Source organism: Hipposideros armiger, unplaced genomic scaffold (genome assembly GCF_001890085.2).
Source record: "Hipposideros armiger isolate ML-2016 unplaced genomic scaffold, ASM189008v1 scaffold_558, whole genome shotgun sequence".
Classification (NCBI taxonomy): Eukaryota; Metazoa; Chordata; class Mammalia; order Chiroptera; family Hipposideridae; genus Hipposideros; species Hipposideros armiger.
This window is the reverse complement of record NW_017731908.1, coordinates 1048404-1073923: the sequence shown is the minus strand read 5'-3', so window position 1 is coordinate 1073923 and position 25520 is coordinate 1048404. Positions and strand designations below refer to the sequence as shown.

The window sequence follows — 25520 nt, the reverse complement described above, 5'->3', positions numbered from 1 at the left end:
ACATGTAGGAATTTATTAAGTTCTTATTAAAATTTGATGCTTGTCAAAGCTGTCTTCTGAATCCATATAATAGCATAAGTGTTGGAAAATCTGAAAAATTGTCATCTTGAAGATACCCCTTTGTATGCATGATTTAGTAGAAAACAGTTGATCATGAGTTTAAATCTATTATCAGTTTCATACATGAATTTGCCAAATTCTTTCTAAGTCTGGCAATATGGACATTAAAGTACTCTGAATTTGTTTATCAGCTAATTGGGAATTTTAATTGTTGCTATGTCTGCCCTAGTGAGTCCTTATAGGAATCAGGTTTAGTAATGTGTGAGTAAATGCCCATAAATAGTTAAATGAATGAATGCTGGGTAGACATTTTGGTAATACGTATACTTTGTACTGTGTCATTTTCTATAAGGTACTTGAGCATCTGCAGACTTTGGTATCCAGGGGCGCCTCTGAAACCAATCCCCCATGGATACAGAGGGATGACTGTATTATCACAAAATACATTTAATAGTGTATCATTGGTGGTTATATAGGTTGTATTTATAAACTTCTTACTACCCCCAGTCTAAGAATGTTATGTCCACATTTCTGTGTTAATCCCAACTGCCTGATTATAATATATATTAGAAGGAATAGCCACAGAGGATTCAGTAGAGATGGTATAATGCTATCTAAAAAGCCAGAGTTCTGATGTTAAAGTTTCCAAAAATTTATAATCCATGATCACTTAGTCCAAGACAAAATCTATTATATAATGGGAAATTTTATACATGTTGCTGTTGTTTGATTCTTTCCAAACTTGTTTAAAATACAAATTTTGAGTTATGCTTTATTGGTGATTTCTTTTTCAGGAAAGATCTTCCTACTTGGAATACCAAAAAGTTATGAGGGAAATAGAACACTTGAGTCGTTTACATATTGCTTATCAGTTTTTGCTGGCTGAAGATACCAAAGAACGCTCAACTGAGGAGTTAAAAGAAATGCAGGATAAAATTGTTAAGCTCCAAGAGGAATTGTCTGACAATGATAAAAAAATAAAAACACTTAGCCATGAAATAGAAGAGTTGGAAAAAAGAAAAGATAAGGTCAGGCATATGTGTTAGAATAGATGATATACTCTGTGAAGAAAAATATTACATTGTATACAATAACGGGTTCAGTGGGCATTGTCTTGCATATTGATTTGTTAATCTTAAAGTATGACAATAAAATAGCCTATAAAAATAATTCATAGAAATCATACAAGAAATTGACAACGTGAACTGATTTTAAGTATACCGATTGAATTGAGCACATTTGATTATAGGAAACTGGAGGTGTACTCCGATCCTTAGAAGATGCTCTTGCAGAAGCTCAGAGAGTTAATACTAAATCTCAAAGCGCCTTTGATCTCAAGAAGAAAAATCTGACAAGTGAAGAGAACAAACGCAAAGAGCTGGAAAAAAATATGATTGAGGTAAGCAAATAAGCTTACTTAATTTCACTACTATACATTTATCCTATTCTGTTCATATTTATTGAGTGCCCGCTACGGACCATGTGTAGTTGTTTGGGCTGTGTATATACCAAAGGACAAAATGACAAAAGGACAAAATGCTTTGTGGGTCTTCGGTCCAATGAGGGAAATAATAAAGGAAAAAAAATAAATATAAAGCAGGTTATATGATGATGACTGATGTGGAGAAAAAAATAAAGCAGGAGAGAAGATGAGTATAGGAGAGAGGAGAGCAAATTGAGCTTTTAAAATAGGTAGCCATTGAAGCTTTCATTGAGGGTGATATTTCGTTAAAGACCCAAAGGAGGTCAGAGAACCATGACGATAAATTGGGAGGCTATGGGGGAAGGTGGTCCAAGCAAGAGAACAGGAATTGCCCCAGTGCCAAAAGTTTTGGAAAAGCAAGGACATGAGTGTAGTTGGTTAGCAGTAAGCATATAGTAGGAATGCGGAAAGGTCATAGAATATAGGGTCGCATGTGGTTTTACAAGACCGTGTGAAGGATTTTGACCTTTCCTCCAAGTGGCATGGGAAGCTACTGGAGTTGGTTGAGCAGAAGCTTGAGATTTTTTATGTTTTAATAGGACTGTTCTTGTTTGTTCGTTTGTTTTGTTTAATTTTTAATTACAAATTACATACAATGTTATATTCATTTCAGGTGTATAGCATAGTGATTAGACATTTATATAACTTATGAAGTGCTCCCCCATAAGTCTAGTACCCATCTGACACCGTAGATAGTTACTTAGATTGACTATTCCCTATGCTGTTCTTTACACTCCCATCTTTACACTATTTTTATAACTGTCAGCTTGTACCACTTAATCCCTTCCCTTTTTTCACCTATCCCAAACTCCTCTCCCACCTAACAACCATGAATTTGTTCTCTGTATAAGTTTGTTTTTGTTTTGTTTCATTTGTTTTTTGGATTCCACATATAAGTGAGATATGGTATTTGTCTTTTTCTGTCTGACTTATTTCACTTAGCATAATATCTTCTAGGTCCATCCATATTGTTGCAAATGGCAAAATTTCATTCTTTTTTATACCTGAGTAATACTCCATTATATGTATGTACCGCCTCTTATTTATTCATCTATTGATGGACACTTAGTTTGCTTCCATATATTGGCTATTGCAAATAATGCTGCATTGAACATAGGGATGCATATCTTTTCAAATTAGTGTTTTGGGTTTTTTCGGATAAATATCCAGAAGTAGAATTGCTGGCTCATGTGGTAGTTGTAGTTTTAATATTTTGAAACCTCAATACTGTTTTCCATAGTGGCTGCACCAATTTACAGTCCTGCCAAAACTGCACAAGGGTTCCCTTTTCTCCACATCCTCACCAATGCTTGTTTATTTATTGATTGATGATAGCCATTCTAACAGATATGAGATGATAACTCATTGTGGTTTTTATTTGCATTTCTCTGATGATTAGTGATGTTGAGCATCTTTTCATATGTCCATTGGCCATTTGTATGTCCTCTTTGGAGAAATGTCTTTTCAGATCCTCTGCCCCATTTTTAAATCGGATTGTTTGGGGTTTTTTGGTGTTAAGTTGTATGAGTTCTTTATATATTTTGGATGTTGATCCCTATTGGATGTATTATTGGCGAATATCTTCTCTTACTCAGTAAGTTGTCCTTTTGTTCTGTTGTTTTTCTTTGCTGTGCAAAAACTTTTGTTTGATTTAGTCCCATTTGTTATTTCTTTTGTTTCCCTTGCCAAAGGAGACATCCAAAAAAATACTGCTAAGAACAATGTCAGAGTTTACTGCCCATGTTTCCTTCTAGGAGTTTTATGGTTTTGGGTCTTACGTTTAGGTCTTGAATCCATTTTGAGTTTATTCTTGTATATGGTGTAAGGAAAGTAGTCTAGTTCTTTTGTTTTTGCATTTATCTGTCCAGTTTTCCCAGCACCATTTATTGAAGAGACTGTCTTTACCCCATTGCATATTCTTGCCTCCTTTTTCATAGATTAGTTGACCATATACGTGTGGGTTTATTTCTGTGCTCTCTGTTCTGTTTCATTGCTCTATGTGTCTCTTTTTATACCAGTTCCATGATGTTTTGATTCTTATCGCCTTGTAGTATACCGGGGGTGCCAAAAAAAAATGTATACAAGTGGACACTTTGGTCAACGCTGCTCAAGCAGTAGTTCGCTGTAATCAGAAGTGTCTGGATGCTGATGGTAAACACTCTGAGCACCTGTTGTAATTGTAGAAGTCAAATGTGATGTCTATTCATCTTTTGTTATTGGTATATATTGAGTATTACAATTGTAATACAGTTTCCCCTTAAAATGTGTATACATTTTTTTGGCACCCTCTTTAGGTGGATATCAGGTAGCATGATGCCTCCACCTTTGTTATTCTTCCTCAAGATTGCCTTGGCTATTCATTGTCTTTTGTGGTTCCACATAAATTTTAAGATTATTTGTTCTAGTTCTATGAAAAATGCCATCGGTATTTGGTAGCAATTGCATTGAATCTGCAGATTGCTTTGGGTCGTACGGACATTTTTAACGATGTTAATTGTTCCTATCCATGAGCATAGTATATATCCTTCCATTTATTTGTATCTTCGATTTCTTTCTTCAGTGTGTCATGGTTTTCTAAGTACACCTCTTTTACCTCCTTGGTTAAATTTATTTCTAGCTTTTCTGTTTTGTTTTGTTTTTATGAAGCAATTGTAAATGGAATTGTGTTCTTAATTTCTCTTTTTGATAGTTCATTATAGGTGTATAAAATGCAACCAATTTCTGAATACTAATTTTGTATCCTGCCACTTTACTGAATTCATTATCAGTTCTAATCATTTTTTGGTGGAATCTTTAGAGTTTTCTGTAGTATGTCATCTGCAAATAATGACAGTTTTATTTCCAGTTTTGGTGCCTTTTATTTCTTTTTCTTGACTAGTTGCTCTGGCTAGGACTTCTAGTACTTTGTTGAATAAAAGTGGTGAGAATAAGTAAGCACTCTTGTCTTCTCCCTGATTTTTGAAGAAAAGCTTTCAGCTTTTCACCATTATGTTAGTTGTATGTTTGTCATATATGTGGCCTTTATTGTGTTGAGGTATATTCCCTATGTCCCTACTTTTCTGAGAGTTTTTATCATAAATGGATATTGGATTACATGAAATGCTTTTGCTGTATTTATTGATATAATTTTGTGATTTTTATCCTTTGTTTTTTTTATGTGATGAATCACATAAATTGATTTGTGGATGTTGAAACAACCTTGCATCCAGCATGCAGGAATAAATCCCACTTAATCATGGTGTATGATCTTTTTAATGTATTGGTGACTTCAGTTTACTGATATTTTACTGTGGATTTCTGCATTTGTATTCATCAGGATATTGGCCTATTTTTGTTGTTGTTGTTGTTGTATCTTTTTCTGGTTTTGGTATCGGTAATGCTGGTCCCATGAAATGAGTTTGGAAGCCTTCCCTCCTCAGTTTTTTGGAATAGTTTGAGAAGGATGGGTATTGATTCTTCTTTGAATGTTTGGTAAAATTATCCTGTGAAACCATCTGGTCCAGGACTTTTGTTTTTTGTAAGTTTTTAATTACTGATTCTATTTCATTAGTAGTTATCAGCCTGTTCAGAACTTCTGTTTCTTCCAGATTTAAACTTGAAAGATTGTTTCTGAGAGTTTACCCGTTTTTTCCAGGGTGTCTGATTTGCTGACATATAATTGTGACATTTCCTTATAATCCTTTGTGTTTCTGTGGCGTCAGTTGGGACATGTTTCTTTGTCTCCTTATTTTGGCTGCCTCCCTGTGTTTGTGTGTATTAGATAGATGTGCTGTGTCTCCCAGCCTTGGCAGAGTGGCTGTATGGATTGGGTGTCCTATGGGACACAGTGGCTGATCACCTGAGCTGAGTGCTGCAGGGGTATCCTTTGTGTGAGTTGTTGTGCACTCCTATTGTAGTTCAGCCTTGATTGCTATTGGCATGTCGGTGGGTGGGATTGACCCTCAGGCTGACTATCTGTGAGGACTGGCCATGATCACACCAGACAAGCTGTTGTGTAGGATAGGGGCTGACCCCACAGAGTTGGAGTCACTTTTAGCAGGGCTCTAATGCCAGGTGAGTCCGCCCTTTGGGTGTGTTGTTTGTGGCGCTGGTTGGGTGGTACTCTGATATGGTCTGAAGCCAGCCATCAGGTGTTCTGGTTCTGGAGCCTCTTGGGAGGGGCTCCGATGCTGGTCAAGGTCAGGCACTGCTTGTGCCTGTCTTGGGGCCATTTGGTGGGAGCTGCAAAGTGATCTGCGGTTGGTTGCTATTTGTGCTGGGTTTGTATGCACGTATGAGAGGCTATTCTGTGAACTTTGACTGGCTTCTACTAGTATCTGGTTTGAGAACCTTTAGTGGGCACCACGATGTGAGCTGAGGCCAGCTGCCATTTGTGCCGGGTTTGTGGTCATTTAGTTGAGTCTATGTTCCCAGCCAAGACTAGCTACTGCTTATGCAGGCTTGGGGCTACCTGATGGAAGTTACACTGCAAGTTGAGACCGGTCACTGCTTCTGCAAGGGTTGGGGTAGCTAAGCAAGAGGTGAAGGACACAATGAGGCTTGTTTGGAGTTTGTGGACCTCTGAGAGATTTTAGAAAAGTCCACAGCACAAGTCTAGGTGGGCTGCTTTTATTGAGGAGACACGGGAAGAGGTTCTGTGAGGCAGGCGTGTTGGGTGGGGTGGGGTCTCAGAGAATCACCAGGGAAGAGAAAATGAAGAGCTCAGAATTGGTACCCTCCTGCACTGGGCCAGCTGGATGGAGGGAGGACTCCACAAAAGAACAATGGTGCCTGCCAGCACTTGCATCTCAGAGGGAGCTGTCAGAACCTCTGCCCTTCCCGCCCTCATCCTGAAAGTAGTCAGTTTAGTTCTCCCTGTGTGTCCCTGGTGCTTTCGAGCTGCTGCCTATGCGCTGAAGCTCAGAGTGAGTGAGTTTGTAAGCGAGTGTGTGCAGGCCTTTTAAGACCTGCAGTGCCTAGGTCTCCAGCACCGCTCCATTTCACTTGGATGCTGTCCCTCCTGGTTTTCACATCCAGAGTTATGGGGAGTCCTCTTTCTGGCACTGGAGCTGTGGTCCGGGGAACATGGTTAGGGCTGGGACCCCTTCCTCCTCAGGGGGACTTCCACAGGCGAGATATGCCCCCCAGTTCTTAATCGCCACACCATGGACGTGGCACCTGCCTGTTCCATGTCTCCACCCCTCCTACTGGCCTCAACATGGCTTCTTCTTCATATCCAAATACTGAATCCAGGTTAGAAATACAAATCAAAATACAAAATTGGCATGCCCCAAAGCTGGTGCTCAGACTTCCATATACATTCATTTCTTAGGTGATCCCATTCAGTCCTATAGCCCTAAATGCTATCTATATGTTGTTGCCTTTCAAATCTATAATTAGCCTTGACTCCTTCCTTCTGTGAATTCTAGACTCATTTGTCTAGCAACTTAACATTTTTATATCAATGACTAACAAGGTCTAAAACTTATTAATAACATATCCAAGATAGAACTTTTAAATTTTCCCCACCTACCCAAATCTGCCTGAATTACTGAATTTTCTCAGGTCAGTAAAGGGTACCAGTGTTAACCTAATTGTTCTGTCCAGAAATCCTAGAGTCCTCCTGGAGTACTCCCCCTGTTCTCTCAAATCCCACATCTAAATCCAACAGCAAATTCTGTTGACTTTAAAAATGTATGCAGAACATAGCCACCTGCAGCCCTGCTAACCTGGCTGCATGCCTTCCCCTCCCATGAGGCAGACTGCAGAGTGCTTATTAGTTGCGCTGCTTTTACTCTTGCCACTACAGTCTGTTCTTTACAGAAGCTAAAAAACAAACTGGATCACATCACTCTTGTGCTTATAATCCTTAAATTGTTTCAAAGTGACATGTATAATTACATTCAAAGTCTTTACCATGGCTTACAAGACCCTCCATGATATGACCCCTGGCTCCTCACCAGTTGCACACTGCTCCAACCACAGTTCCTCAGGCATATTCCTTAGAGCTTGCCAGGTATACTGTCCCTCCAGTATTAGCACAGTCACTCCTTTTATTTCATTTAGTTTTCTACTCAAAATGTTATCACAAAAAGACTCACTCATCATTCTTAAAACAGTAGTCTACATCACTTTCCACCCTTTACCTTTATTTGCTTACTATGTTTTCACCCAAAAATAGACTCACTGAAGCACCTGTATCTTTAATGTCTAGAACAATGCCCAGTACATAGTAAGCATCTAATATTTAATGAATCATGAATTAAAGAAGTGGGCCACAATTTGTGGTCACATTTACGTAAACAATATAGCTAGGTTGTTTGTGTTTTTTAGTGCTGGTAGCTTGCATAGTGCTAGATAGCTGGTTAATGTAACTTCAAAGGTGTTAAGTAATGCTATCCACACAATTACTTAATTACTTAAATTTTGTGGCCCTTAAACAGTTTATAAAAATATTTTCATATACATGCTCTTAATTCTAAAATCTCTACTTTTAAACATGGTGTAAGATGGCTATTTCAGTTTTTTAGATTTAAAAATTGACTCGTAGTTTCTTAAAGTGGTTTGTTTAAATTTGCAATGATGTTTATATCTCACAGATTCAACTATAACATGAAAGTATTTCTAATAGGTTAAGAGCCACATTTATCCTAAAAACAGAGAGCAAATTTCAAAATGGGAATAAAATTATGATGATTCAGTTATTTTTCTTCTTACCATACCCACTTCAAATTGCTATAAAAATTGATGATGTAAGTTTATATGTGTATAAGAAAATGGATGTTTTTCCTACAATTTAATACTTGCCAATCTGAAACTCTTACTTCCTAAAGGATTCTAAAACTCTAGCAGCAAAGGAAAAAGAAGTTAAAAAAATTGCAGATGGGCTGAACACCCTTCAGGAAGCAAGTCATAAAGATGCCGAAGCTTTGGCTGCTGCACAGCAGCACTTCAATGCTGTTTCTGCCGGCCTGTCCAGTAATGAAGATGGAGCAGAAGAAACTCTTGCTGGTCAAATGATGGCCTGTAAAAATGACATAAGTAAAGCTCAGACAGAAGCCAAACAGGTAAATGTAGACATTAAGCACTATGTGACAGCTGGTTTTTTTGAGAAGCTGCTTCACATTTATGCTTTGGCAATTGTTATAAAATGTTAAAAATAATCAAATCAACAAGGAACTTGTTTAATGTATTCTGCCACTCTGTAGCATCTAATACAATGAAATTCAAATATATTGATTGCTAAATATTGATGATGTTTTAAGATGCCTGTAAACAAAATACCTTTATAGGTTAATTGAAATCATAAGTGCAATAAATGCTTTATTCTGTTTGTAGCACTAGATGGGATATATTGACGTTAGTCAATGTATTTATCCTTTTGCTGATTTTTTGACATCATAAAGTTGAAGTCCTAGGCTTTAACAGGAATACAAAAACGTCCTCTTCATTTCTAGGCTCACCACACCTAGTTCTTAAAGTTTTGTTTCTGAATCTTGACAACATACTCCTTGGAAGTATGTCTACCTCCCATTTACCCCCATTCCACGCTTTGGTTTCCTTACTCTGATTTCACGCTCTTCAGAAGCGTGTCAGTTTACTGTCATGGTTTTCAAATTTGTTTAGATAGTTGTGCAATTTAAAGTTATGTGAATGAGAAACAGTTTTGATCGCAGAAAGAAAAAATGTATATACATACACATTCTTTTAGTCTTTTTTAAATGGAAGAGTCATCTTTAAAAATATGTGTGTTTGTGTATTAATCCCATTCAAGGTTTTCTGATACATCTTTGCAGCTTTTTCATTAGAAGATGATGGTCACAAAAAGTTTGTAAGAAATGAATAGGAAAAAAACTTTGAAGCCCTCTCAGGTTTTGTGTAACCTTATTTTGTATAGGGGAAAGTCCACCATTATTAAGTTTTAGAGGGAGGATACACCCATATACAAGCAGATCTTAGAATACTAGTTCATGGTTTTAAGGAATAGCGCTCAATTATATATAAACTAGCATTTAAATATCAGACTCCTAGCATGTAAATTTCTGTCAGTTTAGCTTCCCTTTCATATATGCTATTTTTCATTGCTTAATACAGCTTCTCTACTGTTAGACAACACTCACAAACATACACAAATACAACCTAAGTGGAAAGGAAGAGAGCTGGAGTTGGGATTTGTAGCATTCTATTGTGTTTTTATTTTTACCAGCTAATGACAGTTATTCTTTGATATAATTTTTTAACTCATTAATGTCAGATTTTATAAAAAGATGGACTTAAATTATAAATTATTTAATGATTTATGTTAAGCATATATTAGTTATACTCAAGTAGTTTTTCGAAGAAAAAATATTGGGAAATGATTTGTTGAGATGTTAATCCAAGTAACCATTTAGGTTTTCAAGGCTGATTTCTCTCAAACCAATCTGAATCTGGCATTTAATCACTAGCACTATCTGCCGCATATAGTCTGTTACATTTTTCTACTATAGGCTCAGATGAAATTGAAACATGCCCAACAAGAATTAAAGACTAAAAAAGCTGAAGTTAAGAACATGGATAGTGGCTACAGGAAGGATCAAGAAGCTCTAGAGGCTGTGAAGAAACTTAAAGAAAAACTTGAAGCCGAAATGAAAAAGCTAAATTATGAAGGTTTGTTTTAAAAGACATATTAAATCATTAGGAGATTGTGATTGTTGACAGAAAACTAACTTAAAGTGAATAACAAGTAAAAAAATCTTTTAGCCTACTAATGAGTATTAGCATAAAAATGTTTGTAAATATTTCATAAAAATATCTAAGTATAAAACAGCACTTTGAATTTTTAAAAACTCACTACTGAGAATTTCCTGCTTCAGTCACTATAAAGTGCCACATGAAAACTCAAAAATTTTATTTGTATATTTCGACGTTAGTAGGCATTCAAGTCATCTGTTTATTAGAATGAATGTGTATTTTTTGCTGGAAATAATGTCTATTTGACACTTGATAGAAATTTGAATGTTAAGCATGCTTTTTATTTAATGCTTATCAGAAATTTGTATTTTGATTCTAGAAATACTTTGGAAATAGAGGTTATGAATATTTTCCTTAAAACAGTAGAATATTCAATTTTTAAAACTTGGTTTCAATTTACTTATGATTTTCTTTTCAGAAAACAAGGAGGAAAGGCTTTTGGAAAAGCGAAGGCAGCTATCTCGTGATATCAGTAGATTGAAAGAAACATATGAAGCTCTCCTGGCCAGGTTTCCCAACCTTCAATTTGCCTACAGGTAGGAGATTTAAATCTTGAATTTTAACATAGTAATAACCAAGGTATATATATATAATTTAAGCTGGAAGGCAACCTGAATGTTTCATGGACATTAAGATTTTCATATGAAAATTATTGTAAGCTGCCTTACCTTAAACACTATTTTTTTCCTTAAATGTTTATTGATATGTTTAAAATGTTGGCAGGGGGAATTCTTGTGAAATTTACTGGCTGCCCATTTGACTAATCTTCAATTCCCCTCATTTTGGTCTTCATTCCAGTCCAAAGTTTCTTTAAAGTTATTGTATCATTAATGTTAAATATCTACATTAACATTTTACAATCTTTTTTATTATGTGGTTTTTTTTCATGGAATACTTACGGTAATATATGCACTACAAAGATTAGAAAGTCACAAAGTCCTTTTTGTTGCATTGAAAATAATATATATATACTGAAAGATCTTTCAATTGATTTACAAACAATAGCTGGCTAGTCATCTGGGCATTTTAAAATTTTGGATTTGTTAAAACTATATGATTTTGCTTTCAATTTAATGTGTTGTCTGAACTCTTGAGTAGTAATATACAAACAACTTTTTATTTTCTTATCTAAGATTAATTTTTGTCATCTTTTCCATTTCAGGGATCCAGAGAAGAACTGGAATAGAAATTGTGTGAAAGGACTTGTAGCTTCTTTGATTAGTGTGAAAGACACTTCTGCAACCACAGCTTTAGAATTGGTAGCTGGAGAACGACTCTACAATGTTGTAGTAGACACAGAGGTAAATTGATTTTAATAAAGGCAATTTATGATTGCTGTTCAGCCTGAAAAGTCATCTGCTGCTAGAATTCAGTACTTTCTTGATGTTTTAAGCCTCTCATATGGTTGCTTATCTGTACAGGGTAAAACTATTCTTAATGACTTTTTTACTATAGTATTGATTATATTTGATTAGCTGTATTCCAGAGGAAGTCTCATGCTTACTTAGGAATCTAGAGTGCATATTATCAATCTTAGACTTTGATTATTCAGGATAGCAGGCACTAAACATTTATTTGATTATGGATTCCTAAATGTGTACTCTTTCCATCCATTTGAATGTTTTCTGTCATCATTACTAATATGTATTGTTTTATTTCAAATGCACAATTTTTTAGGTTACTGGAAAAAAGCTACTACAAAAGGGGGAACTGAAGCGTCGATACACTATAATCCCACTCAATAAAATTTCTGCCACATGTATTGCTCCAGAAACTCTGAGGATTGCTCAGAACCTTGTAAGTCTTATTTAAATGTTTTAGCTGCATCTTAACTTTTTTTTTTTTAATTAGAGGACATACTCATACGCAGAGCTGTAAAATTTTATTGATATCATACTTTAAAAAATTAAGATACAAAAAGTAGAGTTGGTGTTTGTGAATAGATGGAAATAGAATAGAAATGTTGGAAGGCTAAAACTTAAAACTGCCTTTGAAATTTCAATGTTTTAGTATTAGAATCTCTTTAAACATTAAGTCAAGTCGCATGACTAACAGGTGGTAATACAATCACTCACCCCATAAAGACATTTTAGTTAACAAAGGACCTTATATAAGGCCGTGGTCCTATAAGATGATAATAGGGCTGAAAAATTCTTATGGCCTAGTGAAGTCCTAGCCTTAGTAACGTTATAGCGTGACACATTACACACATACCATTGTGTTACAGTTGCCTACAATATTCCATACAGTTGTATGCTGTACAGGTTTGTAGCCTAGAAGCTGTAGGGAAGCAGAACTTGTCACCCTAAAATGTATCTGTTTGGCATAAGAATTATTTTAGGCCGGGAGAAACTCCGCAAACCAAGTAGATGCAATCCTTTGTAAAAGACATTTACATTTCTAATGGAAATCTCTGTTTGTAAGGGTGTCTCCCTCTACATCAGGAAGAATAGTTAACCTTATCTTTAGAAACTCGAATCTACAAAAGACAAGGACTTAAATCTGGAAAGCAACCTTACCCTTGTTTACTGTACTTTTTGTGGTAACCTGCCATAGCTGACTTCCCTCACCCAGCACCTTCTTTTGTCTTTCACTGAAGATGGTACTTAAAGTGGAGGCTTCAGCCATTTTGAGGAGTTACTCTATTCTCACATGTATACAGGAGGTTTTTAAACTCTGGTTTTTCTCCTGTTATTTTATTGCAGGGATATCTAAGCCAAGAACCCAGAAGGGAAAAGGGGAAAATGATTTTTCCTCCCCTACAGATCTATAGGCTATACCATCTAACCTAGGTGTGTAGTAGGCTATACCATCTACATTTTGCATGTACACCCTAATATGTTCACATGACAGAATCAACTAGTGATACATTTCACAGATCATATCCCTGTCATTAAGTTGCACTTGACTGGATTAAATTTCTAATTTCTGAGTAATTAGAATTACAGAGTTTATAAATACCAGAATTCTTCAGTTTTTTTCATGCCAGGCACACTTAAACTTCCCACAGCAGGAACCATTATGGAAGGCATCCATCAGACTTGCAGAAATGCTTCTCTATTAGAGTTCTTCTAGATTGCCTTCTAGCCTGTGGACATACGAGGCAGGCGACTGATACCCAGTCAGCTGCTCAGGTGGATCTGAAGGGGTATGGCTACTATTAAAAAGCCAGATGAGTACAAGGAAATTCATTTAAAAGGCTATTATGGTTGTATAAAATTGAGTTAAAACATGAAGCCAAACATAACATTCCAGCAGCAATTATTAGATTGTTATTAACACATTGTTTGCGGGCATTTTTCTCTATACGAGTTCACTCGTTTCCCGCAAACAATGTGTTAAGCAGGCATTTCAAGTGCATGAGTTGAAAAGACAGGTCCATGAAACCTAGCAATGCATTTATAATTAAGATACTAAATGGATATGCAGTGCACTTGTTGAAATGAGAAGCCTTCGCTGACAATTATTTCAAAATATAGTTGTGTCGATCTGTACACTGTCAGGAACTGGAAGATGAGTGAACAGTAATTGAAAGGTGGTAGTTTTGGTTAGTACTTTGAATGCTTTGGAAGTTATTTCAATCCCAGTGTTAGAAGTAAATTGAGATTTCAAGTATCAGTAAAAATACTTCCATCCAGATCCCTTAGCCAGACCCGTTTAATGGTAGCTGCTGTGTCAAGGGACAATGCTGAACATACGTTACATAGAGGTGCCTTCATTTTGACTTTGCTGCTAAGCTTCATAAAGGATGCTTAGTTGCTCTAAAAAGATGGGCAGAGGTAGTAGACACTATTAACAGATTGAGAAGAGACAGATCAAAAGAAAGGACTGAGGGATTTTTTACTCTCTTTATTATTAGTTGTGTTTTATTTCTATAACTGGCAAGTGGCTGTCCTAGCATGTTTAATTTAAATGAAAAAGTATTCACTGGAACAACCAAATTACTGGTAATTGAAACAAAACATTTTATGTGATAGTGTTGATCCAGCAATTGCTGTACTGTAATTAACAAAGTGTGTCCAAATAGTCCATTTTGGAGAAATTTGGTAGTGGCTTCTGCTTGATAGAAACTCTCATGATGCCTGGTACTTTAGCTAGCTATTTTACTTAGCAAGAGATTTTTTCAGCATTTAAACTTGAAATTGGTTTTTTTTTTTCCTAAAACTCTGGAGTTGTCCATAGCATTTTAGAAAGTTCAAAAAGAATTGTAGGCTGGCCGAGTGGCACATTGGCTAAGAGCTGACTTGGGACACCAGCTCTGAGCAGCAGGGCCTGGGTTCAGATCCCACATGTGGACCAGTGACGCTGCACCCTCTACAGCTAAGATGGTGAACAACAGCTAGACCTGGAGCTGGGCTGCCGTGAGCCGCTGGCGACAGTGTAGGCTGCAGTGGGGCTGGCCGGCAGCAGGCATGAGCTGCCGTGAGTGGCCGTCCACTGGCCTGCAGGCGACTACCTCTCCTGGGAAGAGCACAGTGATAATAGCAACATGGGCCAGTGAAGCGACGTCCTCCACAAAACTAGACTAAAGAACAAAAGGACAGCAACTTGTCTGTTCCTGTTCCCCTCCCCTAATTCCCCAATAAAATCTTTAAAAAAAAAAGAGTTGTAGTGCTAGGTAAGTATTAACCTAAATTTCTATTATAGTAATTCTCACTATTTTATAAAATAATTTTTGAAAGGAAAGGAGTAGTGTATGTTATGACATATCCATTGTTTTCCCACAGGTTGGCCCTAACAATGTTCATGTGGCTCTTTCCCTGGTTGAATACAAACCAGAACTTCAGAAAGCAATGGAATTTGTCTTTGGAACAACGTTTATTTGTGACAATATGGATAATGCAAAAAAAGTGGCCTTTGATAAAAGAATAATGACTAGAACTGTAACTCTAGGAGGTGATGTATTTGATCCTCATGGGACATTGAGCGGAGGTAGGTTTTTTTTATCATTTTGCCCTCACGTTTCTGTGTGGTAAATAGTACGGGGCTTTTTTTTTTTTTTGCTTTTTTTTTTAACAGGAAATAATAGGGTTGGAATGACTTAATCAAGAGCTTTATTCCTAATCTGTGGATTAGGTTTTCTTTTGAATACCTTTTATGTGACAGCTGCTTAGTAACATTAGGAGAGTATACAATGTCCTAGTCCTCAAGGAGCTCCTAGTCTAGGAATCAGTCCCATAGCCTTTATTTCAAGTAAGTCTATTCCTGTTGGTTTATTTTCTCTTGCTTTTTGCCCTCTCAGGATATTGTAGTGACAGGAAAACAAAAGTTCATTCTGCTCGCAATGGTGTCTTAATGCCTTAAGAAAGGAATTCTTAGATAATGATCATATTCTTCCTGTTGTAATATTTGCCACACTGAGTTTCCAGATCTATGTCAAGTGATCATGTAATAATAAACACTGAATAGTACTTACTGTGTATCCAACAATGTTGTAAGACTGTGCTGTCCAAAACAGTAGCCATTAGCCACATGTGGCTTTTTACATTTAATTAAAATTAATATTAAATAAAATTTAAAATAATTTCCTCAGTTGCACTAGTCACATTTCAAGGACTCAGTCATCCCAATGGTTAATGGGTAACTGGACAAAGCAGATATAGAACATTTCTGTCATTCTCTAAAGCCCTATTCTGAGAGCTTTAAATAATTAACTCATTTAATCCTTACAGCAACTATGAGGTAGGCATATTACTATCATCTCCAAAATAACAGTTGTAGACAGTAAGGTACAGAGCCCTTAAATAATTTGCTGGTAAGTGGCAAACTCAGGATTTGACTTCAGGCAGTCTAATTTCAGCATGTGCTTTTAACCAAACCAAGAAACTGTATAACTGCTCTTAAGATATCACATGACTTAATTTCTTTCTAGGCCAAGAAAACAATAGTCAACAAAACTAATTCCATGATCAAGTAGCAAGTCCCCCAGTACACAATAAGATGACTAGCATCTGCAATTGGAAGAAGACCAAATATTTTTAATTAGCTAAAACAAAAGAAACTTTAGATATCATTGATTTGCATGTTCTTGAAGTTCCTACCTAAGGGATGGCAAATATGTAACCCCGTATCATATTAACAGAGTGCTCATAATAGCACTGCTAATCAACTTTCATATTCTCCCATCAAACCTATAGTTTTCTGGGATTGAGAAATAGAACACCTCAGCCTGTTACTGCCAGATAATTATAGTTAGTTGTAAGGTGAAACCAATTTACTCTTCTATATCAGAACTCAGATAAGGCTATGATGTGGTAACAAACAGCCCCCAAATCTCAGTGGCTTACAGCAAGTTTATTTCATAATTATGCTACGTTAACTATAGGTCTTGTTGTCTCTATTACGTGCTCTTCTCTTTCTGGGACCCAGGTTGAAGGAAAAATGGGCAGGGGGTGAGGGGTAATGGTGAGTTATGTGCAGCCTCTTAAGGCTTACTTCCGGCAGAGGCATGTTTTTCATTTCATTGGCCAGAACAAATGACATGGCTAAGCCTGATGTTAGTGGAGAGGAAATGGGCCTGGGAAAGATGGGCCCAGTAGGCAGGGGCAGTGATTATTTTGAATAAATAATCCACCACATCTACTTAGAAGTATTTCTTATCAAGTGGTATATCCTAAGATCCAAATGATGAAATGAATTCTGTACCCTCATAAGCGCACTGTAAACATACGCTATTGAATTATTTCAAGCATAATTCTGTTAGAAAACTTCATAGTTTACTAAATATGTGGTAATATATTGTTCAAGGCCTGTTTCAACTTGCTTCTATCAGGTGCTCGATCCCAGGCAGCTTCTATTTTAACCAAGTTTCAAGAACTCAAAGATGTTCAAGATGAGCTGAGAATCAAGGAGAATGAGCTACGGGCTCTAGAAGAAGAATTAGCAGGTCTTAAAAACACTGCCGAAAAGTAAGACTTATGTTGCCTTAAGCTGTGTTTTCTTTTTGGTCAAAGATTTGCATGAAAGAAAATTTACTTTTATTTAAAGAATTACAAATTCTGACTTTTTTCATAATATCCTTGGTTTTAGTTGAAGAAATTGTGAATTGATAACTTGTTTCAATTATTTATTCATAAAAATAGTGTCTTTGTTATAAAAAATTAGGGAAAGCTAATTAAACAAAAGGAAGGGAAAAAAATCAGCCAAATGGTCCCCTTTCCCTGTTGAGAGAGACTCTGCAGGGATTGATGGGGAAACCCATGGATACTCTGGAGGTTGATACCAGAAGATACTTGAATCCTTAACTTGAAATGAATTGATACAGTATCACATTGATCAGTCTACATTAATGTTAGCAGCATTATGGCTGCCGTACTCCGGTAGATACTGAAGTTCACAGGGTTGCCTATGTAGATGGTAAACAAGTTCATGTCAGAAAGTCACTACTAAAATTAAAAGTATTTTCCTACAGTTTCTTCTGGGGTGTAGATAGAGGTATGTATGTGTAGTTTTCACCATTACTTCAGTTTGTGTATGATACAGGTATATATATGCATGTGTTTATATTTTCAAAATTGGACTCATGCTGTTTAATCTCACTTAACATTATTCACTATTGAGTGAGTCCTCCTATGTGCCAAATACTCTTATAGGAGCTGGGAATACAGTAATGAATTAAACAGATAAATCTCTTCCTTCATCTTGTTTTCATATATATAGTTGGGGAAACAGACAATAAAGAAAGTAAATTGGTAAAACATGTTAGATAATGCTAAGTTTTAAGAAGCTACTAGTAAAACAGTCAAGTAGATCTGAACTATCCAGGGCAAAGAGATGTTGAAGTTTCCGATTGGGTGGCCAGGGAAAGCGTCACTGAGACAGTGCTGATGTGAGTGAACTCCACATGTGATTATCCTGGAGAAGAGCCCTTATTGCTTTAAAAGCTTCAGGACTTTAAAGCCACAATCTTACGAAGGACATTGTTTGAAAGTTTAATTGTATTTTTTCAAGTCCCTCTGAAGTTGGCAAATGGCAACTGAAATAAAATTAAAATCAAATATTTTACTCAGAATTCACAATAATGAGTAGAGATTTAAAAAAGCCTAAATAAACTTTAGAATGATACCAAGACTTTTTTGCGATACTGTATGTGGAAGAAATCGTCATAATCAGTCAATGTAGGCATTCCAGCATATAAATTGTATTGAAATGCCCATTTTCAAACATCATATTACATGTAGACCTGCATTTTACCTTCAATAGCATAAATGAGCCAGAAAGTGAATAAACTTTTTCTGGGAGAAAAATACAACAGAATTTCTCTGAGATATGTGGAGGTTTGTGGTCACATTTGGCTTAGAACTGTTAACTTTGTTCAGCAGTAGTGCATCGTTAATTTTACAGAATTTACTTATGGACTAATTGTAGCACTGAGGTCAAGGAAAGGGAATGGATTTTGAAAAATATGACAGTGGAAGTATCACCTAAAGCCATTCTTTCATAGACCATTTTAGGAACAGCTTTTTTTTTTTTTTTACACTCTACATTTTTTTAATAAATTGAAAAAAGTGACTAAGTTAAATTATGGTTTTAATTGCTGTCAAGCAATCTCAGGCAAGATACTCAAGGGAGTATTTATGTTTTATACTTTTTTCTTAAACCTCATGAATCTCTAGTGACAAGCTACCTTGTGAATTTATTAATAACTTGAAATTTCACAGGAGCTGAATTAGCTAAATACCTTCCAAAGAAATAACTTGAAGCAGCTAGAACTGGGGTAGAATTACAGGGTTTGCAAGAAAAGTATATTGCAAATTTTTGTTCAGTATCGTCTAATTAGGAAATGTAGGGAATATTATTTTAACATTTGAAAATGGAGATCAATAGATAACCAAAATTCTTGAAATTTTATGTAACTGTTACATTAATCTATTTTTGTGGTGGGAACTTTTGTGAGGTTTTTCCTCTTGGTAAGGATCAGTATGGGGGATTATTTTTAAGGAAACCAAAGATAATTTTTAGTGTTTTCTAAAATTAAGGGTCTTTCTATAAATAGTTATTGTCGGTCTTGGTCATTTAGAGTTGTTTACCTTCAGTGACCAAATCAGACTTAAATTTAATTGATGCCTCAGCAATGTGAGAGTCATCAAAACTATTTTTGTAATGAGTAACATCTTATAGTCTATGCGAGTTTTGTTTTTTGTTTCATTTTGTTTTTTTAAGTTAAAATACTAGTTTGAATGTATGTCTCAAACATCAGAAAAATTGTGTGCATTTGTTATAAACTTTAAGGTATCACCAAATAAAACAGCAGTTAGAGATGAAAAGTGAGGAGGCAGATTTATTACAAACCAAGCTCCAGCAAAGCTCATATCACAAGCAACAAGAAGAATTAGATGCTCTTAAAAAAACCATTGGTAAGATAAAACCATTCTGTGCCTAATCTGTTTCTGATAACCTTACTTTAGATATTTCGATCTTTATTATGTATTTATTTGAATTATCTTTAATACTTATTGTAATTATTAACACATTGCCAAAGTTCTGTCCGTTTATAGCAGTGTACATTTCCACCAGTGTCATGTGAAAGTTCTCATTTCTCCAAATCCATTCCTTTCCAGACTTAAAATTCTCCAATGTGATTGTTGTGAACAGGTTGTTCATTAGTATTTAAATTTGCATTTCCCTCATTGCTGGTGAAGTTTGAGTTCTTCTTTTGTATGTTCCTTGGAAGGTTTCTGCTTTTCAATTTTTTATTTATTTTTTTCCCCAGTGTTCTGTTGGGTTGCTCATAATTTATTTCTGTTCTCATGTATGATTTCTTGGAGGTTATATGCATTATTAATATTCTTGGCTTCTGTGCTTATCTTTTAACCTTATTTATGTTTAGTATTTTTGTTACATTAGACATAAAAAATTTTCTGTATAATTCAATGTATAGGTATCTCTTTCCCTAATTTTAAGAACCTTTTTTACACTTTTAATCAGAATTTAATTGTATATGGCAGTTTTAAATTTTCTCGCCCTTTGGGACAGTATCCACACACCTATTTCCCCAATAATGTTTTTATTCTTTTTTCTTCTTTTTTTACAATTAATAATTCTCCCATTTTGTTTGCCACTCTATCCCCTGCCTCTTAACAATTATCAATCTGTTCCCTGTGTCTGTGTGCTTGGATTTTGTCGTTGTTAAGATCCCACCTATGAGTGAGATCATGGTATTTGTCTTTATAATATGTTTCATTTGCATGATGCCCGCAAGGTCCATCTGTATTGTCACAAATATCAAGACTTCCTTTTTTTTTTTATGGCTGAAGACTATTTGTGTGTGTGTGTGTGTGTGTGTGTGTGTGTGTGTGTGTGTGTGTGTGTGTGTGTGTCAAATTTATCCATTCATCCATGGGTGATCATTTTAGTTGTGTCCATATCTTAGCTATTCTAAATAATGCAGCAGTGAACATGTTGGGGGGTTGCATATATATTTGAGTTCATGTTTTGTTTTCTTCAGATGATTACCCAGAAATGGAATTACTGGATCATATGGTAGTGAGATTTTTAATTTTTTCAGGAACATTCGTACTGTTTTCCATAGAGGCTGTACCAATGTACATTGCCAACAACAGTGCTCAAGGGCTCCCCTTTCTCCACGTCCTTACTAACACTTATTGCTTGACTTATTCATGATAGCCATTGTAACAGGCATCACATTATTTCTTATTGTGGTTCTAATTTGGATTTCCCCAGTGATTGGTGATGTTTACAGTCTTTTCATGTAACTGTTGGCCATCTATGCCTTCTGTGGAAAAATGTCTATATTCAGACCCTCTGTCCATTTTTTTAATTGATTTTTTTCCTTTTGAGTTGTATGAGTTCTTTGTATGTTGTAGATATTAACCCCTTATCAGATACATGTATGCATGTATGAGTTCTTTATCTGTTTTAGGTATTAACCCTTTATTCAGATAAATGTTTACAAATATTTTCTCTCATTCAGTAGGTTTTTTCATTTTGTTAATGGTGTGCTTTCCTTTGTTGTGCGGAAGTTTTTTAATTTGTAGTTCCATGTGTTGAGTTTTCCTTGTGTTGCATTTGCTTTTGGCATCAAATCCAAAAAATCATCATGAACACAGATGTCATGTAGCTTATTGCCTCTTTTTTCTAGGAGTTTTATGATAATCCATTTTGAGTTAATTTTTGTGTATGGGATAAGGTAAGGTAGTGGTCCAGTTTTATTCTTTTGTTTGTGTCATTTTCCTAGCACCATATTTTGAAGAGACAGTCTTTTCTCCATAGTGTATTCTTGGCACCTTTCACATAAAGTATTTTACATTTTTGTGTGCGTTAACATGTGGGTTCTCTGTCCTGTTCCATTGATCCATGTGTTTGTTTTTATGCCCGTACCATAGTGTTTTGATCATTATAGCTTTGTAGTATCGTTTGAAATCAGGAAGTGCGATACCTCCAGCTTTGTTCTTGTCAAGATTTCTTTGGCTATTCTGGGTCTTTTGTGGTTCTATACTAATTTTAGAATTATTTGTTCTAGACCTGTGAAAAATGTCTTTGGAATTTAGAGTATGGACATTTTCATATTAATTCATCCCATGAGCATGGAATATCTTTCCATTTATTTGTGTCCTCTTCAGTTTCCTTTATCAATGTCATAGTTTTCAGTGTACAAGTCTTTCTACTCCCTGGTTAAATTTATTCCTGGGTATTTTATTCTTTTTTGTGCAATTATAAATGGAATTATTTTCTTAATTTCTCTTTCTGATAGCTTGTTATTAGTATATAGAAACATAACAGATTTTAGTATATTGATTTTGTATCCTGCAACTTTAATGAATTCATTTATTAGTTCTAACAGGTTATTTTTGGTGGAAACTTTAGGGTTTTTTGTATATAATATCATGTCACCTGCAAATAGTGACAGTTTTATTTCTTTTCCAATTTGGATGCATGTTATTTCTTTCTTTTTCTTACCTAATTGCTCTGGCTAGGATTCCAATACTATGTTGATTAAAAGTGGCTAGAGTGGGCACCCTTGTCTTGTTCCTGATCTTAGAGGAAAAGCTTTCAGTTTTTTCACTGTTGAATGTGATGTTAGCTATGAGCTTGTCATATATGGGCTTTATTACATTGTGGTGTGTTCCCTGTATACCCACTTTATTGAGTTTTATCATAAATGGATGTTGAATTTTGTCTGATGCTTTTTCTGTACCTATGGAGATCCTGATTTTTATCCTACATTGTTAATGTGGTGTATCACATTGATTTGCAGATGTTGAACCATCCTTGCATATGTAGAATAAATGCCACTTGATCATGGTGTATGATCCTTTCAGTGTATTGTGGAATTCGATTTGCTAATAATTTATTGAGGATTTTTGCATCTGTGTTCATCAGGGATATTGGCAAGTAATTTTCTTGTGGCATCCTTGTCTGGTTTTGGTATCAGGGAATGCTGGCCTCATAAAATTAGTTTTGAAGAGATTGAGAAGGATTGGTATTCCTCTTTTGAATGTTTAGTAGAATTCACCAGTGAAGTCCTCTGGTCCTGGACTTTTGTTTTTTGAGAGGTTTTTGATTACCAATTCAATCTCTTTACTAGTAATTGGTCTGTTCAGGTTTTCTGTTTCTTCATGATTCCATCTTGATCGGTGGTATGTTTCTAGGAATTTGTCCATTTTTTATGGATTGTCCAATTTGTTGGTGTATAATTGCTTATAGTGGTCCCTATGATCTTTCATATTTCTTTGGTATCATTTGTAACGTCTCTTTCCTTTCTGATTTTAATTGAGACTTGGTTTTTTGTTTGTTTTGGTGAGTCACGCTACAGGTTTGTCAATTTTGTTTCTTTTCAAAGAACCAGCTCTTAGTTTCACTGACATTTTAAATCTGTTGTCTTTTTAGTCTAATTTATTTCCACTCTGATCTTTGTTTTTCCTTCCTTCTACGAACTTTAGGCTTTGTTTATTCTTCTTTTTCTACTTCTTTCAGGTGAAAACATAGGTGATTTATTTGAGCTGTTTCTTGTTTCTTAATGTAGGCATTATCACTATGAGTTCCTTTTTGCACATCCCATACATTTTGGTATGTTGTATTTCGATTTTCATTTGTTTCAAGGTATATTTTTTTCTTTTTCTTTTGATTTCTTGCAATGATATTCTGCACTGAAGAGTAGGTATAGGAAATCGTGCGGTCATGGCATCCAAGGTTATATGTTACCTAGGATCTAACACAGTGTATGTATATGTCAGTGACAGTAACATGCTCATTCTATCTTACCTTTTTATTTTTTTATTTTTAAATTTAGAGATAATATTTTTACTATGCTTCATCTTAAACATGTTCTCACAATATTTCTCTTTAATAAGAGTTTCCTTGAATAAAAATAAATGAGCAAAGAAAGTTTGTCTGTGAAATTAATTACAAGTTTTCTGCCAACTAAAATAAAGGGAAAAATACTATAGTTATTCTCTCATTTCTGGTTTTAGGAAGCATACAGGTATATTAAAAAGATGGTCTGTAATCTTTTTAATAAGTTGTTTCAAAACCATGTTTAAAGTAAGTAAAGTTTATATTATTCAATTTCATATGATTGGAAGTAATTTCCTTACAGATCTTCAGATAATTCAAGTATGGCTCTTAGGCAGGATCTGTGTTTCAGCATACCATTTCTAGAATAAGATTGAAGCAGTTAATTTTTTTAAAACTCTAGCCTCTAACTTTCCAGACCATTTCTTCTATTAAAATTGAATTTGTAAGCCATTATCTGTAACTGTTAATAAGTTGGGGGGCTTCATTTAGCTACATTTGCCTACTTTATGATGCAGAGGAAAGTGAGGAGACCTTAAAAAATACCAAGGAAATTCAAAACAAAGCAGAAGAAAAATATGAAGTATTGGAGAACAAAATGAAAAATGCAGAAGCTGAAAGAGAGAAAGAACTGAAGGATGCTCAGAAGAAACTTGATTGTGCCAAAACAAAAGCAGATGCTTCCAGCAAGAAAATGAAAGAAAAACAACAGGTAAATAACCTTTCTTGAAACAGAGCCAGCCCTTCAATATCAACATAGAGATGAGGTGGTAGAGCATCATTGGTTGCCCTTACTCATCAGTATTTATCATAGAAATCTAAAGGCAAGGTGTGCTTTTTCAGGAAATAAATTACACATAAGTCAAATTAAAATATAGTCTTCTCTGAAAACCCTGTAATTTAGTGTTACATAATTGTGTTAGTTAACATTGGCTTGCTAATTTTAGACAAAGAGCAAAGAAAGTTGCCTTTTGGTAAATGCTTCATTCTAGAATGCACCAGAACTTGTAATATGTGGTAGAACCATGTCATATCAGAGATTCAGTGTTGATATGTCTATTTGGTGATCATTTATGTGAACGTATACTGTGAAAGAATGATGTAGGGCAAAGCATGTTATATTTATGAAGTGCCATTCAGTTGTAGACTAGTGATAATCAGATTATATCGTTTGCCTGGTACCACAGCTGGAAATTGAACCTAGGTTTTTCTGAACCTAGCTACTCTCTGAATCACTGTTCCATACAACTTCACATAAATCTACTTTTCTTCATAGTTGTTTTTTTCTTGTGATTCTGTCATTTAGCTGCACAAAGTGTTTTCCAATGAACTAAAGCCTATAATAGAGAAGAAAATATAGAAACTTAATTTTTTGACATTGAATAATTATGTATGTTTAGAAAAGGCTTTACCTCTGCTTAGTTTACCTGTCACGTAGAATTCTGTACTGTTTTTCTCTATAGCAATAAAATAATAAAAGAAATCGTTTGTGCAAAGTTCTTTGAACCCATAAATATTGTACATTTATTTGTCATCATTTTTTTAAGTATAGGAAAATAAATAATTTCCTTTGCCCTCCTATCTTCTGGAGAAGTAGCTTATATGTGTTTTTGGTAGTTGAATAACTAAGCTGGGGGTCTTACCTGCATGAGCTTCTTACTGACCAGATACTGTGTTTCTTATAGGAAGTTGAAGCCATCACTCTGGAGCTGGAAGAGCTCAAGAGAGAACATGCATCCTGTGAGCAACAGCTTGAAGCAGTAAACGAAGCTATCAAATCCTATGAAGGTCAGATTGAAGTGATGGCAGCTGAGGTGGCTCAAACTAAGGTGAGAGTTACTTACTATATTGGAGAAATTGCAAATGTTACTCTACTTATGAAGCGTAGCCTTGAAGATATTTTACTTTAGAGGTCTCAGGCTCCTCACTTTTTCGTGATGAGAGGCAAAAACGATCCAGGAGTCCTGAAGTAATACTACTAATTATTTTAGTCCGATCTATTCAGATGATA

General features: G+C 35.3%; 1 protein-coding gene across 1 annotated transcript in view; it reads left to right on the top strand.

The window, feature by feature from the left end:
* The window catches only part of SMC2 (structural maintenance of chromosomes 2), a 53431-nt gene that overhangs the window by 8828 nt on the left and 19083 nt on the right, over positions 1-25520 (top strand). The window contains exons 6-17 of the mRNA XM_019623692.1: positions 855-1088; positions 1310-1459; positions 8356-8589; positions 10012-10171; positions 10674-10791; positions 11418-11556; positions 11933-12052; positions 14983-15187; positions 17028-17163; positions 19487-19611; positions 24028-24221; positions 25195-25338. Coding sequence (XP_019479237.1) covers positions 855-1088; positions 1310-1459; positions 8356-8589; positions 10012-10171; positions 10674-10791; positions 11418-11556; positions 11933-12052; positions 14983-15187; positions 17028-17163; positions 19487-19611; positions 24028-24221; positions 25195-25338 — 1959 coding nt within the window. The remainder of the gene's footprint in view (positions 1-854; positions 1089-1309; positions 1460-8355; positions 8590-10011; positions 10172-10673; positions 10792-11417; positions 11557-11932; positions 12053-14982; positions 15188-17027; positions 17164-19486; positions 19612-24027; positions 24222-25194; positions 25339-25520) is intronic.